Source organism: Hippocampus comes, unplaced genomic scaffold (genome assembly GCF_001891065.2).
Source record: "Hippocampus comes isolate QL1 unplaced genomic scaffold, H_comes_QL1_v1.1 scaffold158, whole genome shotgun sequence".
NCBI classification, from domain to species: domain Eukaryota; kingdom Metazoa; phylum Chordata; class Actinopteri; order Syngnathiformes; family Syngnathidae; genus Hippocampus; species Hippocampus comes.
In genome coordinates this window covers 881,476-896,517 of record NW_017805548.1, presented here as the reverse complement: position 1 = coordinate 896,517, position 15,042 = coordinate 881,476, and the positions used below count along the sequence as shown (strand labels likewise).

General features: G+C 41.9%; 1 protein-coding gene across 4 annotated transcripts in view; it reads right to left on the bottom strand.

Annotated features, from left to right (window-relative positions):
• Positions 1-15,042, bottom strand: part of sh3pxd2aa (SH3 and PX domains 2Aa) — a 100,402-nt gene that overhangs the window by 53,331 nt on the left and 32,029 nt on the right. For all 4 annotated transcript variants that reach the window (XM_019879771.1, XM_019879772.1, XM_019879773.1 and 1 more), the window contains exon 5: positions 8,325-8,416. In XM_019879771.1, the coding sequence (XP_019735330.1) occupies positions 8,325-8,416 (92 nt within the window). The remainder of the gene's footprint in view (positions 1-8,324; positions 8,417-15,042) is intronic.

The following is a 15,042-nucleotide window of genomic DNA, read 5'->3' as shown; positions in this document are numbered from 1 at the left end:
AGAGCTGTCAGTTTAGCGCGTTTTTATCAGCATTAATTTAAATGAATTTTAACGTGATTACATTTTTTCTTGCGAGATTAACGCCTTCATACGTCACAGCGGATTTTACGTTGCTCTATAAATAAACCGGAAACAAAACCACAAGCACGCTGCAGAAGTCCACGCCCATGTCTGTTTTGCCAGCCACGGCAGCGCGAGACACCGAAAACGGATACTTTAAGAGTTTATGAATGTAAAGTTTACTTTTAAAAAGTTGCCAGATTGTTCCACTGACAAGACCAAAGTTACCTGTATGTTTTGCAGTCGTAAACTGAGCTATCATCATAGCACGTCGAGTCTGAAGTACCACTTTAATGGCCAAGCACACAGCTGATGTGAGTACTCCGCCCCCTCGTCTAAGACAGACAGCTATGGATCATTTCAAAGCGAAGAAAATGGATGACACGACAAAGAACAAATTTGCTGAAGCCATAGCTAAATGTATGGCTACTGCATGCAAGCCTGTCAACATTGTCCATAGCTCGACTCAAGCTGAAATCATTCACATTCATCTAACGACTCCACTACGGATTGCCAGCGAGAGCCTCCATTACAAGCTGTGTACAGAGATTGTACGTAGCGGAGAAGGCTAAGGTACACCAAGCGGGAGAAGACACTGTTTCGGGAGAGAAATAAGAGACGAGGTTGATGAGCCTCTGGTGAATAAAGAGCAGGTAGCCTGTTGAGGACGATGTATGCCACTGACGCGATCGTTACTTGTTTGGAACGATTTTGTGTGGAAGGTTACGTGTTCCGTGTCCATATAAATAGAGGGGGTGGAGCTTCTCTGTGTTCATCTGACAGTGACTGTGCGCTGAGGCACGTCGAGAGTTCAGCGGGGCAGTCGTCGCAAACACACTGAAAATAAAACATCTCCAGTGTTGTGTTGTGCCTCGAAACAGATGTAGTCATCCGAAATGATGTCTACACAAAACCATACAGAGACTTCCGCGCAAGAAGGACCAACAGAATCAACATAGCCGGACTGCGGTGTTCAAAGCAAACTGGAGAAAAACGAAATATGCAACCATGTCTTAAATCCACTATAGGCTGAGTACTAGTTTACCTTAGATGTGCACTTGATCATTTTACATTGCTCTGTTTTGATTCCCTAACAAGAGCTGTTAAAGGAGCTGTTGTGTGGCAAAATATTTTTTCACTGTTGTTGATAGACAGTAATATTGTGTGAAAGATTATGTGTGAATAACTGCTCCAAGTGAAAAATGTTCATGTAAAATTGAAAATCGTTTCAGTAAATATTTGCATTTTGCACATAGAAAATTGATTTATGATTGATGTTATACATGTTGATGAGAGCATTAAAACGGGAAAAAATAGGACAAAAAAATATAAAAGGAAATTCAGAAACAATAAAAAATGTGTGAGTAATCACGATTTATTTTGAGTTAATTCGAGTTAATTATGACATTAATATTTTGATCGTTTGACAGCTCTAACATATATATATATATATATATTCTCACAACTGACTATTTTGTGCGGATCCATCAAATCCATTTCAGATTTCAAAAAACATTTAAATCAGAAGTTTAAATGTAACAAAATAGATTAAAAAACAAAAACAAAGGCAACTTCAAAGCCAAGGCGGTGAATAGTTTTGCAATGCACGGTAGAAGTGAGATTGCAGACAAAGACAGATTGGAACTGTATTTTGCACGAAAAAAAGCATAACCATAAGAAACAAGCCGCAGCTCCTCCACCAGTCCAAATCTCTTTCTCGTTGGGGATCACACAAAACTAAATTATCGTCACAGCATTGGCCTTCACCTGCTCTGACTGAGATGGGTCAATAAATGCTTTCACGTGAGCGCATTCACATACAAACATACACTCACATACACACCTCCCACTGGCCTCAAGCTCTGCTGACCACATGCTCTAAGTGTTTAACCCCATCAGTGCCATGCTGGACACCCCTCATATGTTGTGCTGCAGTCTCTCCTGAAGTGAGTGCTATTGATCCCTCCCAGCAGGGGGAATAAAACAGCTTATCCATTAAGGTTCAGTCGGTCTGTCGCCTCTCTGCTACTTACAGCAGGTGGAGAGCAACAGACAGATGAAGAATGAAGAGATGAAGGTAGGAGAGTGAAAACGAGGAAGAGAGATGTCGGAGGCTGAGAGATATAATGAAAAGAAGATGAGCACGGAAGAAAAACATTAATGTCAATACTGTGTTAGAGTGAGACAGCATGCTTATAACAAAATGTCTGTCATTCACTTTTAATTAATCAGCAATATTTTTTTACTGTTGATGCCAAAAGTAAGACAACCACTCAAGAAAATGTTGATGCGTTGCCACAGTTGTGTAGCTACGAGCGCAGGGGTGCCCAAACTTTTTGGACCAAAGATCTACTTTTCGTTCAACCAACCTCCCCGGATCGCCCCTTACCGCGCATGCGCACTCACGCGCGCACAACCACACACACACACGCGCGCGCGCGCGCACGCACGCGCGGCATGATGAGAAGCCAAACACGGAACCAAGCGATGCACTTTTGCAGCCTGTTGACTATCGTAGCTCACACGTACCGTTTTGAAGTGCTTCCCTTAGCCCTCTAGATTCCTATTCTTTGCCCGTGCCCTCGGTGAATAGTACACGAAGCAAACTCTGAATGAGAATAATGACGATCAAAGATATAGCGCAACAGCTCTGATCACAAGCTGCAATTGCAACAGCTGAGCGTTAACAACTTCCGCTGACGTAGTCACGCGCCACCGTAGGTTAAAGATTTATATGCTTTATTTTATTTTATTTTTAAAATCTTTCTTTGGGAAAATGAGACTGATAGGATGATTAGGGTGCAGTGTGCATTAACACAAAAAAATATATATTGCTAACATGTACAAAGACACACAATTTTTTTTTCCCCTCCTCTACACCTTTCGGATCTAATTGGGACGAGTCCTAGATCTACCGGTAGATCAGGATCGACGTAATGGGCACCCCTGTACTAGCGCATCACCACACTTTTCTCTTTCTGTTTCGCTTCATTAACTGAAAATCTCAAGAATTGGATGTGACTCTACTGTTTTCTAATTAGCACGTGCTGGCACATTTTTTTGGACTTATCAACATGAGGCCTCATAAAATAAAAGGAAATGTCGCGGCATACGGTCTAAACAATTCTGACAACTCAGGTAATGACAACATCAGTTAGCAGCATAAGAGGTTTTCAAATATACTAAGGCAGTGGTTCCTTACCTGGCTTTGATTGAACCCTAGGGGTTCGGTGAATCAGTCTCAGGGGTTCGACAGAGCCTCTGTCATGGAGGTTAAGACACACCCAACTCAACATGTCAATTAGTTATGACACGCCCGCTTGGCCATCACTGGCTGGTTCATTTTGTGCACAATTAAAAAAATTATACTTCATACTAATTGTGTTAATTATTTCAGTTTTTAATAAATGTGTTTTTTTTATGTCTTGAATTTGTAAAAATTCTTTTTTTTTTTTTTCCCACTAATGAAGCGTTCGGTGAATGTGCATATTAACTGGTTGGGTTCGGTACCTCTAACAAGGTTAAGAACCGCTGTACTAAGGCCATGTTTTCATTCAGGTTTCAGTGTGTCATGATTCTGTTTGTGACCAATAGGTGGCACTGTAGGGTTCTCCCTGCAGCTGCACACCTGTTGGTCATTATGTGATTAGTACCGGTCGTATAAAAGTACTCCCGGCACGACCACTCAGTGTCGGGTCATTGTTGTTACTCTTTGCTACTGTTGCTTGTTTGTTTCTTTGTTGCTGGTTGCTTCTGTCAGATTTGTTTCGGTCATGTTTCTGTTTTTGAGAGTTTTTAGCTTCTGCCATGGTTTTTGTTTGTTACTTTGGATTCGTTGTGTTCTTTGGACTTTGTTTTTGGATTTCGTTTTCTGTGTTTTAATAAAATTTTTCAGGTCTGCCTGCTTTTTGGGGTCCACCACCACCTTGCAAACGTGACACAGTGAGGCGGAAGTAAACATTTTTGCCTTTCTGCAGATGTCCAGAATAGTTTTTTTGAACAAGAGTTGCTTAAAAAAAGGATTTTGTGTGCTGTTAGCATGCGAGTCTTTCTTGCAAAAATTAAATAAATAAAAATTTAAAGAATGGAGGTGGTCACCACTGCCAAATTCTGGGCCCCCTTCCCCTCCGAGAAGCTCACAGCCCACATTTACAGTGCATTCGAAAGTACAGTATTCACAGTGCTTTGCTTTTTACATTTTATGTGGCAGCCCCATTCCAAAATGAAATTATTTTTTTTCCCCCAAGCATGAAGTCTGGAGGGTGAAATGGTGGTCGACTAGTGAGCACATTGGCCTCACAGTGCAGGGTTCGATTCCGACCCCGGCTTTCCTGTGTAGAATTTGCATGATCTCTCCGTGTCTACGTGGGTTTTCTCCGGGTACTCCGGTTTCCTCCCACCTCCTAAAAACATGCGTGGTATTGGCTGGCAACCAATTGAGGGTGTCCCCCGCCCACTGTCCGAAGACAGCTGGGATAGGCTGCAGCACACCCGCGACCCTCGTGAGAATAAGCGGTTCAGATGACGGATGGATGGATGAAGTCTTGATGGTTCCAATGAGCCCATGGCCTCCGAACCAGCCGGACTCTTCCTTGACGGGTCCCCTGTTTCTCACTAGATTCCAACTGTCCACCTTGTTTAACACTAGGTGAACTATTATCAGTTGTTACCGGCATAGAGACATTTTTGTCCAGTAGGATTAAAGCAAGGCAGGAATAAAGAACCAGTAAAGTACTCTACTCTCTGATACCGTTCCCTAGCCCACAGCCAAAAGGACAAATCTGCACTTCTGATAAATCTAAATGCAGATTTCATTGCACTTTTCCTAAATAGTAAACACAGACAATTTTTCATTCTATGGTCAGACTGTTGTCGTCATGTGAGCCTTTATTAATTGTACATTTATTTTGTGAATGCAAACACTTTGTTTTTCTTCTTTCTTCTTTCTACCCACGATCTTGCTGCTATAGACTGTAAATTTCCCCAGTGTGGGACAAATAAAGGATATCTTATTGTTATTAATATTAATATTAATAAACTCTCACCCACAACCCTGACCAGGATATGCATTACATAAAATGAATTGATGAAGGCTAAGTATGTTTCTGTGTTTCATATAAGAAACAATAACATTCACTATCTGTTACGAGCTTCACTTGTGTATGGCTGTTTTTGTCATACGCAGTAGTTTCTCTGAGCTAATATGTGCCATTTTTAGGGCTTTTTATGTAACAGGCATCATCATTCTCTCCATTTCCACATAAGGTAACTCACTAATCCAGGGGTAGCCAACCCGCGGCTCGCGAGCCGCATGCGGCTCTTTAGCTGGTTCAATGCGGCTCCCGAGCTTTCACATGACAAGCGTCGAAAACAGCTCAGTGGTGGCACTGCCATTCAAACAACGGCGCTAAGTACACAGAACTATGTCAGCCTGTCATCAATCCCGTTACTTGATTGACATACAGGGCAACCAATCAGATGACAACTGAATCACCGCTCATGCGCAAACAACGGTGCTCAGCGCTAAGCGCTAAGCAAGTCAGCTTTTAAGGTAGGGGTGCCCAATACGTCAATCGTGATCGACCCGGAGCAAGCGGACTGGTCCCAAGTCGAGCGCGAGCATTGGGAAAAGGAAATGGGGGGTGGGGGTGTATGTCTGCATGTTTCGATTTCGTTCGTGTTCAGTCAAGTTACGGATCTTGCTCATCTCGGTGTCTATGTGTACTTGCGTATGCGCACGTGTGCGTGCGTGCCTGCGCGTGTGTGTGTGTGTGTGTGTGTGTGTGTGTGTGTGTGTGTGTTTGTGTGTGTGTGTGTGTGTGTGTGTGCGCGCGTGTGTGTGTGTGTGTGTGTGTGTGTGTGTGTGTGTGTGTGTGTGTGTGTGTGTGTGTGTGTGTGCGCGGGCGCGTGCATGTGTGTATGCTTGCACGTGCGCAATCGGGTCGATGACGGGAGTTTCGTCGCTTCAAAAGTTGATCTTCTATCAAATATGTAGCAAGCTGACCCAAGTAGTAACTAACTACTGCAGCTCATGCACGCTCGTGCGCGCGTGTGCATATGTGCGATGTGGCTCTGTGCAGTAACACAGTAACAAAAATTGTCTCTTAGTCTCTGACTGGTTGGCCACCCCTGCACTAATCCATATTTACTGGAAGTCAGAAATTTACGGAGCTTCAATCGGATCAGGACAAGCAAGCAAGCAAATAACTAACTAAATAAAGAAGTAGCGACCAATTACCATATACAGGTTAAAAAATATATATATATATATATATATAAAACCGTCCCAAACTTGTAATCCACATAAGAGGCGAGTTAACTTTCGACAAAATCCGACTGATCTTTCTTATCTTTAATCTGATAGTGATAAATACAATGAAAATTTAATGAAAGTTTAAAGGTTGAGAATTGGTCGAAAGTTGAAAACAAGCACATAGAGTCTGAATTTGGCTCATTTCTCGTGTTATGCATCATTCAAATGTATTCATTCATTTTTTAGACGGCTGACAATTCCTTAAATGTCAAAGATTATTATCACTTGTGTCTCTTGAGCACTGACCAAAAAAAAAAAAACAAACACAAAATATATAGATCTGGATCACCAGAACAGAATCCCATTAAATCAATTTACATGAACAACTGTAATACTTTTAATGATCCGTAAATGTCCTTCGAGCAGAGAGTAAAAGCCTGTATATTCAATTTCTTCTAAATAAAAATTTTAGCGTCTTGAATGAACAACTACGTGTCTGTCAGATTAATTACATTGCGAGGTGAGCACATGAACGCATTATTGATGCTCCGAATATGAGGCTTCATCTCTCACTCACCGTGACATGATAAATACAGTTTCCTTACATACCAAATTACACTCGCATAAACATGACTCCTCACAAGCAATGAGAGAATTTATTTATTGAGGGTAGATTAAAAAAAAAATCATGAGATGATAGAGGAACAAAGAATAGAGATTAAAAAAACAGCATGGACAGTGAGGAGAAAGTTGCTATAAATAATGTTTTTTCAAACTGTATTAAACTGGAAATTATTTTCGAAAATGTTATCTTCAAAATATATTGATACTAACAAACAAATCATAGAGGGAGAACATGCCATTACAGTTGGCGTTCCTTTTAAATCACAGACTGAAATTTGAAGTTTAATGTTTTTTTTTGGGGGGGGGGGGTTATGTACCCTCCCCCTCCATTTTTAGGATTGGGGGCGTAATTAATTTGTTCAGGACTGTACTTACAGAGAATTAAAGAATATCTATTATGCTTTGGAGGAAAGCAGGGGACGGAAATCAAAAGGCCAAGAGGACAGGCTAAGGTTGAACAAGAATACTTGGCTGGAGTGCATAAATTAACAATCTGCAGCCTGCGCTCGAGTTGGGAGAAGAGAGTGACCAATTTAAAAGATACCCAAAGGGCCTATCTCCTGCTGTTGTAAGTGTCTTACATTATCATATCCCTCAACTCCTCCCCCCTCACCCTTACACTTCATTAAATGGCCTTGTAACAAATCTGTGGAGTCAGAGATGACGCTCTAATGGACTAAAGGCGAAATTCTAGCTGAATCCATCAGCTGACATTATACTGTAGGTATGCTGCGCGTGTATTTACTGTGAGTAACTAGTTGCGTATATGTACAGTATGTATGCATTCATAAAGACTTGAATGAGTGTAGAAGGTCACTTTAATGAAACATTATCCCCCAAATAAAATAATATTTAAGATTTTTACTGTTGAGACTTTTCTCCAAAAAAACGAAGGGTGAAGCTGCACAATCTGATGAAAAACAGTGAAAGAGCTACATACAAACAAAATATATCATGAGGAAAAAAATAATATGCTCTTGTATAAGTGTGGTTTTAGTATGCTGTACAACAGCACTGCATCATGTTGACAACTATTCCCCCCCACCACCACCACCACCACCCGGAAGCGCTCGCTCGCGTCATGAGAAACAAAAATGCTCTCATCAAAATTTTGCATTTAGGTGAAAAAAAAGCTTTGCTGTGGTTAAAATGAATATTACCACCAAACTCTCTGCACTTAAACTGCCAGTGATTACAGAGAGGAGGATACGTATTTCTTTTATGTCAACGACCAAGAAAGTGACTGTCCTGGAGCCAGGCCTCAACGTCACAGATGAAGTGTCTATGTTCGGTTCAGCTACGCCACCACATAGACACTTCAACCCACATCTGACTTTGACATAATTGTGTGCCATGTTTGCGTATATGCACGGTAAGCAACACTCACTCCACAGGGGGGTTGAGGTCCTCAGCTTTTGTCTCAAAGAAGCGTAGCACTTCTTCACTCTGTGAGATTTGAGGGGGGAGTCGCACGAGCGCCTAAACAGAGAAGGATGACAGTAAACAACGTAGTTATTCAACGGAGTCATTACAATTCGAGTATCATCTTTACAACATTCCTGGAAAATGTCCCATCATCGGTGAGCTATTTTGAGAACAGGCCCACAGGCTAATTGTGAGGTCCTTTTGTGGTGGCTGGCTTAACTTTGTGTTTTTGACTCAAGGCTGGCTTGACCGCCATCAATATAAGATGAGACACGAACTTGAGCGCGGTAAAAACAGCCGCTGCGATTCAGTCTCCCATCCGCCGGATGTACAAATGACCGACAACAAAACATAGCTTAGGGGTGAGCATCATTTGAATTTGAACGATTCTGGTTCCGATCCCGGTTCCAAACGATTCTTGATTTTGATTATCTTTGGGGTGTTCAAACTATTGCCCAGCTCGAGCACAGACCGAAAGAACACTTGACACGGCCCGTGTCTTTTGCCCGCCTTGCACTCTGGGATTTACCTTCTACATAGAGTGACAAGGGAGGTGAACAGAGGACGTTTGATCTCATATCTCACGTCCTTATTTTCAACCAATCAGTCATCATTCGATAGGGCCACCGGAAATGACGAAATCGTGAGATATAATTCAGGTTTTGCTTCACTACCCACCAGATTTTTTTTCCCGATCTATTGAGTACATCTAACTATTATTAAATAAAAATTATAGCTTCACATATTACCGACACTGATAATTTGGTCTAGCGTTAAATGGACACCCGTGCTTGAAACGGAGATGCTCACGAATTATTTTTAGATCAACTCATCTGAACTGGTCTGCAAATTTATTTCTACGAATTTTTCACTTTTTTTATGGACTTTACCAAGACTTTCTCAAGGGATTATTTTTAACCAGTTTTACGGTACTATCAAATTTATGAAAGTGAAATGATAAACGGTGGCCCGGTGGTCCAGTGATGAGCGTGTCGACCGCACAGTTCGATTCCAGCTCCGGCCTTCCTGTATGGAGTTTGCATGTTCTCCCCGTGCCTGTGTGCGTTTCCTCTGGGTACTCCAGTTACCTCCCGCACTCTAAAAACATGCATGACAGGCTGATTGAACAGTCCATATTGTCCCTACATGTGAGTGTGAGCATGAATGGTTGTTCATCTCTGTGTGCCCTGCGATTGGCTGGCAACCGGTTCAGGGTGTCCCCCACCTACTGCCCAAAGACAGCTGGGATAGGCTCCAGCACCCCTTGCGACCCTTGTGGGGATAAACGGATCGAAAATTGATGGATGGATGGAAATGATTAACGACTAACTTTCTCCGGTCAGGAGAGACTTAATTTTGAAAACCTCATGAGTGTAATCACTTTACACTCCAGTGAGCTCCCACTGATGGGCTAACCTCCCGTGTAGACAGACAAAAACAGAGCAATTTGGCAACCCGTGTGTTTACAATGTGCATGTTGTGGGCACACACGCTTGCTCAGTTGAGAAAATACAGTACATATGCTCATGATAGCCGTTTATTTGCTTTTATGTTGACCCGCCATTTAGTTGTTAGATGTGTCCCTGTTGGCAATTGACGTATTTTATTGTTGAACTCACCCGATTATCACACTGAAGCTCGGCGCACTGGAGGCTGAGGCTTGGATGCGAGGGAGCACCAAGCTCCTCACACACACCAGTCCTTTCATTAATTTACACAAATGACGCAACGCAACCTCTGTTGGGCAATATAATCTTATTTTAAGTTTTGCACTGTGGTGAGTCTTCATTTACATTAACAAAGTTAGGCCACAGTTGTAATCAGCCCCGGATGCACCCATGCGAGGAACGCGTTTACGCACTACCTTGTTGGCCTCTTCTTCTGGTTGGAGGACGAGACACCGTGTCCACCGTAACGGGGTACCGGAAATTTAAAATGCAAGCGATTATGGTAAAATAGGAATGTTCATCCCGGTTCCAGTCCATCCTCGAGACTTGATGCCCAAGTACATGCATCTGAACAACACTATTGCCTCATGCATCACCCGTTTTTATTAAAACTTGGCTAAATGAATTTTAACCTGCAATAGGCAGGTTGGCGGGTGTTAATTTAGAACCCAGGATACAATGTTTCAAAAAGGATTTTTTTAGAATACTTTGTAGATAAGTAAAAAGCATCAGACGATGACGAAAATACACACATTTTCCATGGTAGACTTTCCACCATCTGATCTGCTACATCCAATTGGGCAATATTTTACATTTTTGTTAATATTGTACACGATCATCCACGAAATATGACATTACAGCTGCAGGGTTTCCCACATTTCCCTTTATCTGTGGCGGGTTGCCACAAATTAATTTTGGCCGCCACTTGTAGATTTTGGCGCTACCTATCAATATGTAACCATTGAATTTGTTTTCATTGGCTGTGTCGATGTTGTGCATCTGCTAATCGACACCCACACTGCTTTCTTTTCATGCATCAATGTCTAAGTTTGAGGTTCAATCTCAGCCTAATCAGAGGCATCAACAGATGTAATGGCTGCCTCTTCACAGCCCACTCAGCTTTTTTTGTTGTTCTTGTTATTTGTGTGTTTCTTTTGTGTGATAACAGTAGTCCATCTTGGGAAAATCCTACATACAGTTATCAGGATCTTCTGAGTTTTGGATTATGTTATGAGACTGTTCTGGGAAGCCAACCGAAGCTGCAATGCCGGACACCTGGAACAGCGATGATTGTTTTTTCTCCCCGTGCACATTTTATAGATTGATTCGCTCCTCTTTCATCTATGACTGCTTCAAACAACAAAGTGTATGCAGGAAAAGTGGTTAAGATTGCACGACTGTCTGTGTCTTATGTGTTGTGTTGTATTATTTTGTCATTTTATGTTAACTGTTCTTTTGATGGTGGCGCGGGCACCCGGCGTGGCTCCTCTTGTTGTCTGGTTGAGAGGGAAGAAATTTCATCGGTGCTGTATGTTGCACAAACAGCGCATTTGACAATAAAGTTGTACTTGACTCGACTTCATGGCAGTGGCATTGTAGACAGTCAAACTGTTTTAAAATTGTGTAAATTATCTTTATTAAACAAATCAAATCGATGCAACTGTTAAGTCCCATGGCCACCATCGATATGTGTCAGCATCCCACTTCATACTGCTCATAAAACCACAGGTTCTTCAATGGAATTTTTTTTTTTTTTTAAGGTTCCAGCTGAAGTATTTACAGCAGTTGTAATTTTATTAAATTTTATCATGTACATTTAATACCAAATATCAAGCACTGTTAATTCATTTATGAATTTAAGTTTTACATTCAAATCACCTCACTCTACCTGCCCGGATTTAGTTCCCTTGAAAAGAAGTTCATTCACAGACAAAAAAAAACAAACAAAAAAACAAATCTTGTCCACAATACTGACTTAACGTACTCGTTTGCCACGAATATCAGCGCATATTCACTGGAAAAGCCAAACCACAATAGAAGATCACATTTCACAGTAACATTAATGGTCTGGCGCTTCTAACAAAGATATCGGACATGAATGCGGTGTTTTACTACATTGAAGCCAAGATAAGCAACGTGAATGCAGAATGTAGAATTCTTTGTTCATATCTGAGCAACATTCCTACTGCATTCATGGCATGCTGTGTTATTGAAAGAGCCTTGTGGTTTTGATTGAAGAGCGAGTATCTGCCGATGTAGTTAAGGCTGGATGAGCTCAGCATCCCACAATCTCCAGAGAGCAGATGCTTGGAGAACACTGGGTAATTATTCTTCCTCTCTGTGGTTTGCCTCGTCAACAGGATATAGGAAGTAAACAGCGTGACACACCGATACTGAGTGGAAAAAAAAAAAAAAACAGGCTCGAGATAGCAACTGTAAACATTACAGTGCTTCGGATGATTTGCGTATGAGTAAGGGCGTCTCTCCTAATAAAACCAAAGTTGAGCAGAGGATGACTTTTTTTTTAAATTTCATATTCAACTGATTGTTTTTCAGTGTTAGGTGTATTTATTTTGCAATCATTACACATCACATTCATCAAGTTATGATGAGATTTTAGTCCGATATGATCGCTTGGATCAAAATCGGTACATATATTGTATTTAATGCAAAATCGGTGATCGACTGTAACGTCATAATTTCCATGACCTGTCAATGACGTGATTGATCGGCATTGCCAAATAAGCCATAATAGCAAAAGCAACCTAGTTCACTTCAGGGGTCGTTCTGTGCTAACATTTTGTATGCGAGCCCGATAAGCTAATGTACTATATTCAGCCTCTCATGTCATGGGAGCGGAAAAAACGTGCACTCGCGGAGGTTCTGCCTCCGTGCCCTCAACCTTCCAATCACATAGTCACAGCGTTCGTGTAATTTTTCTTTTTGATTTGACAAAAAGTCCCCAAACCTTTTTATTTACCGCCACCCCCCCCCCTCCCCGCCCAAAAAAGAACTACCGACAGTATGTGTGTTATTTATTAAATTTTGTCATCTCTTTAATTCAAACATAGCTTTCATTTCTCAGCGCACATGGGTGAACGCACATTCAGACAATTACAGATGCCAGCAGGCAGACGTGTTGCTCGTCTGAACAAACACGGAAAGAGCTCCATTGTTGAACACGGACGCACTAAAGTTTTGCTCAACAAGGAAATGAGATATAATGCCGTCGTGCCGAATGTGAGTTGACCTATTCTGGCGATGCGCTTACATACGTATAAAGTGTGCGTAGACAGAGGCGAGTCTTTATAGCTACATCGCAGCCAAAGGGTTTCAAGAATGTGGTGACCACATCACATACGCAGCACATACACGGCAAGTAAAAAGTGGAAAAACGATGTAGGACAAAAACACTGTGGTCTGTGGGCACCGGGACTTGTAATACACAGCCAGCCCTGCTTCCAATGCGAGCCAAAAAGAAACAGCCATCGGTTACCTGGTGTAGCTGGTAAGTACTGTGTGGACTGGTTTATGGTTGGTGAACCACAATAGCAATAATTTGAGCAAATTAAAGCCCCGGCCACCTTTTGTGGGGTTTAAATGATTACATTTGGGAATGCCTTATCGCGATGGCGCGGGTCAACTGTGGAGTAAATATACAAGTTGTTCAAAAAGATCTATTGCTCCATCTTCAACCAAATCAATGATCGAGTATTGGTTTCTTCACATCTTTTGATTGCTGATGACTGATCAACCCCCAAAACCCGAATCGCATATAGTCTAGTTCAGAGGTGCCCATTACGCCGATCGCGATCGACCGGTAAATCGCGGACTGGTCGATCGCGAGGGGTTTAGGGGACAAAAAAAAAAAACAAACAACCATTTGTGTGTCTTTGTGCATGTTAGTAATATATTTTTTGTGTTAATGTACATTGCACCCTAATCATCCTATCAGTCTCATTTTCACAAAAAGTATTAAAAAAAAAAAAAATAAAGCAGGTCAATCTTTAACCTACGGTGGCGCGTGACCTGGGTCACTGGAAGTTGTTAGCGCTCAGTAGTCTGCAATTGCAGCTTGTGATCAGACCTGTTGCGCTATATCTTTTATCGTCATTATTCTCATTCAGAGTTTGCTTCGTGTACAATTCACCGAGGGCACGGGCAAAGAATAGGAATCTAGAGGGCCCAGGGAAGCACTTTAAAACGGTACGTGTGAGCTACGATAATTAACAGGCTGCAAAAGTGCATCGCATGCCTCCGTGTCAGGCAATTGCTCATCATGGCGTGCGTGTGTATGTGCGTGCACGGTAACGGGTCGATCGCGGGAGGTTGGTTGATCAAAAAGTCGATCTTCGGTCCAAAAAGTTTGGGCCTCCCTTCTAGTGGTTACTGTACCTTGTGTTTCAAGAAAGTGAGACAAGGACCGCAATGCCCTGCAAAATCTGCCGATCTGTGCCCTACTCAGGTAAGGAATTAGAAAGGGGGAATGTGCGGGATCTAAATCAGACAGGAGAAATAAGAAAGGGAATAGGAAGATTTTTTTTTCTCCCTGAAAATGACTAAGTGAAATTCTTTTTCCTTTTATCTATTTGAAAGGGAAGTGGCGTATCAGCAATTTACTGATGTTAATATGAAAACAAAAATCATAAACAGTAAGTACATAAAATGTCAGTCTTATGCAAATGATTTGTGTGTTTACATTGCGCTAGCATTGGCAGATATCCAATGTGAATGTGGTTTTGTATCTCCATTTGAATGAAGCGTGATTTCGATCCAATGATAGCCGATTCCAAGCAAAAGGCTGGATTTACCGTGTATGGTTCAATTGACACAGTTCCCATTTCATGCTCTCATGTGGCACCGTTCAGAAATGTATAATATGGCAGCAAAATCTAAGGCTATGTTTACAGTACTATGATACCAGTAGCCACAGCAACCACGTTTGCTGTAAGATAGTGCACCATGCGGGTTTTAGCCATATTTTTCCTCTCTATTCAAGTCTTGTTCAGTTTTCTCACGGTCTATTAGAGTATGTGTGGCGGGCTATAGGGCCCTGCGTCTCAAAGGCGCACTACAGATGCCGGGAGGTTTTTTCTTCCCATGCCGCTACATTCTGATGGAGTTGCTCACGGTTTTCATGTGACATTTTTTTTCAGCTTTGGAGCATGTTTGTGGAGTCGAATGAAGCTTCATTTCCGGGCCCAGCTCCAGAGTTGGTGTGATTGTGGGAAG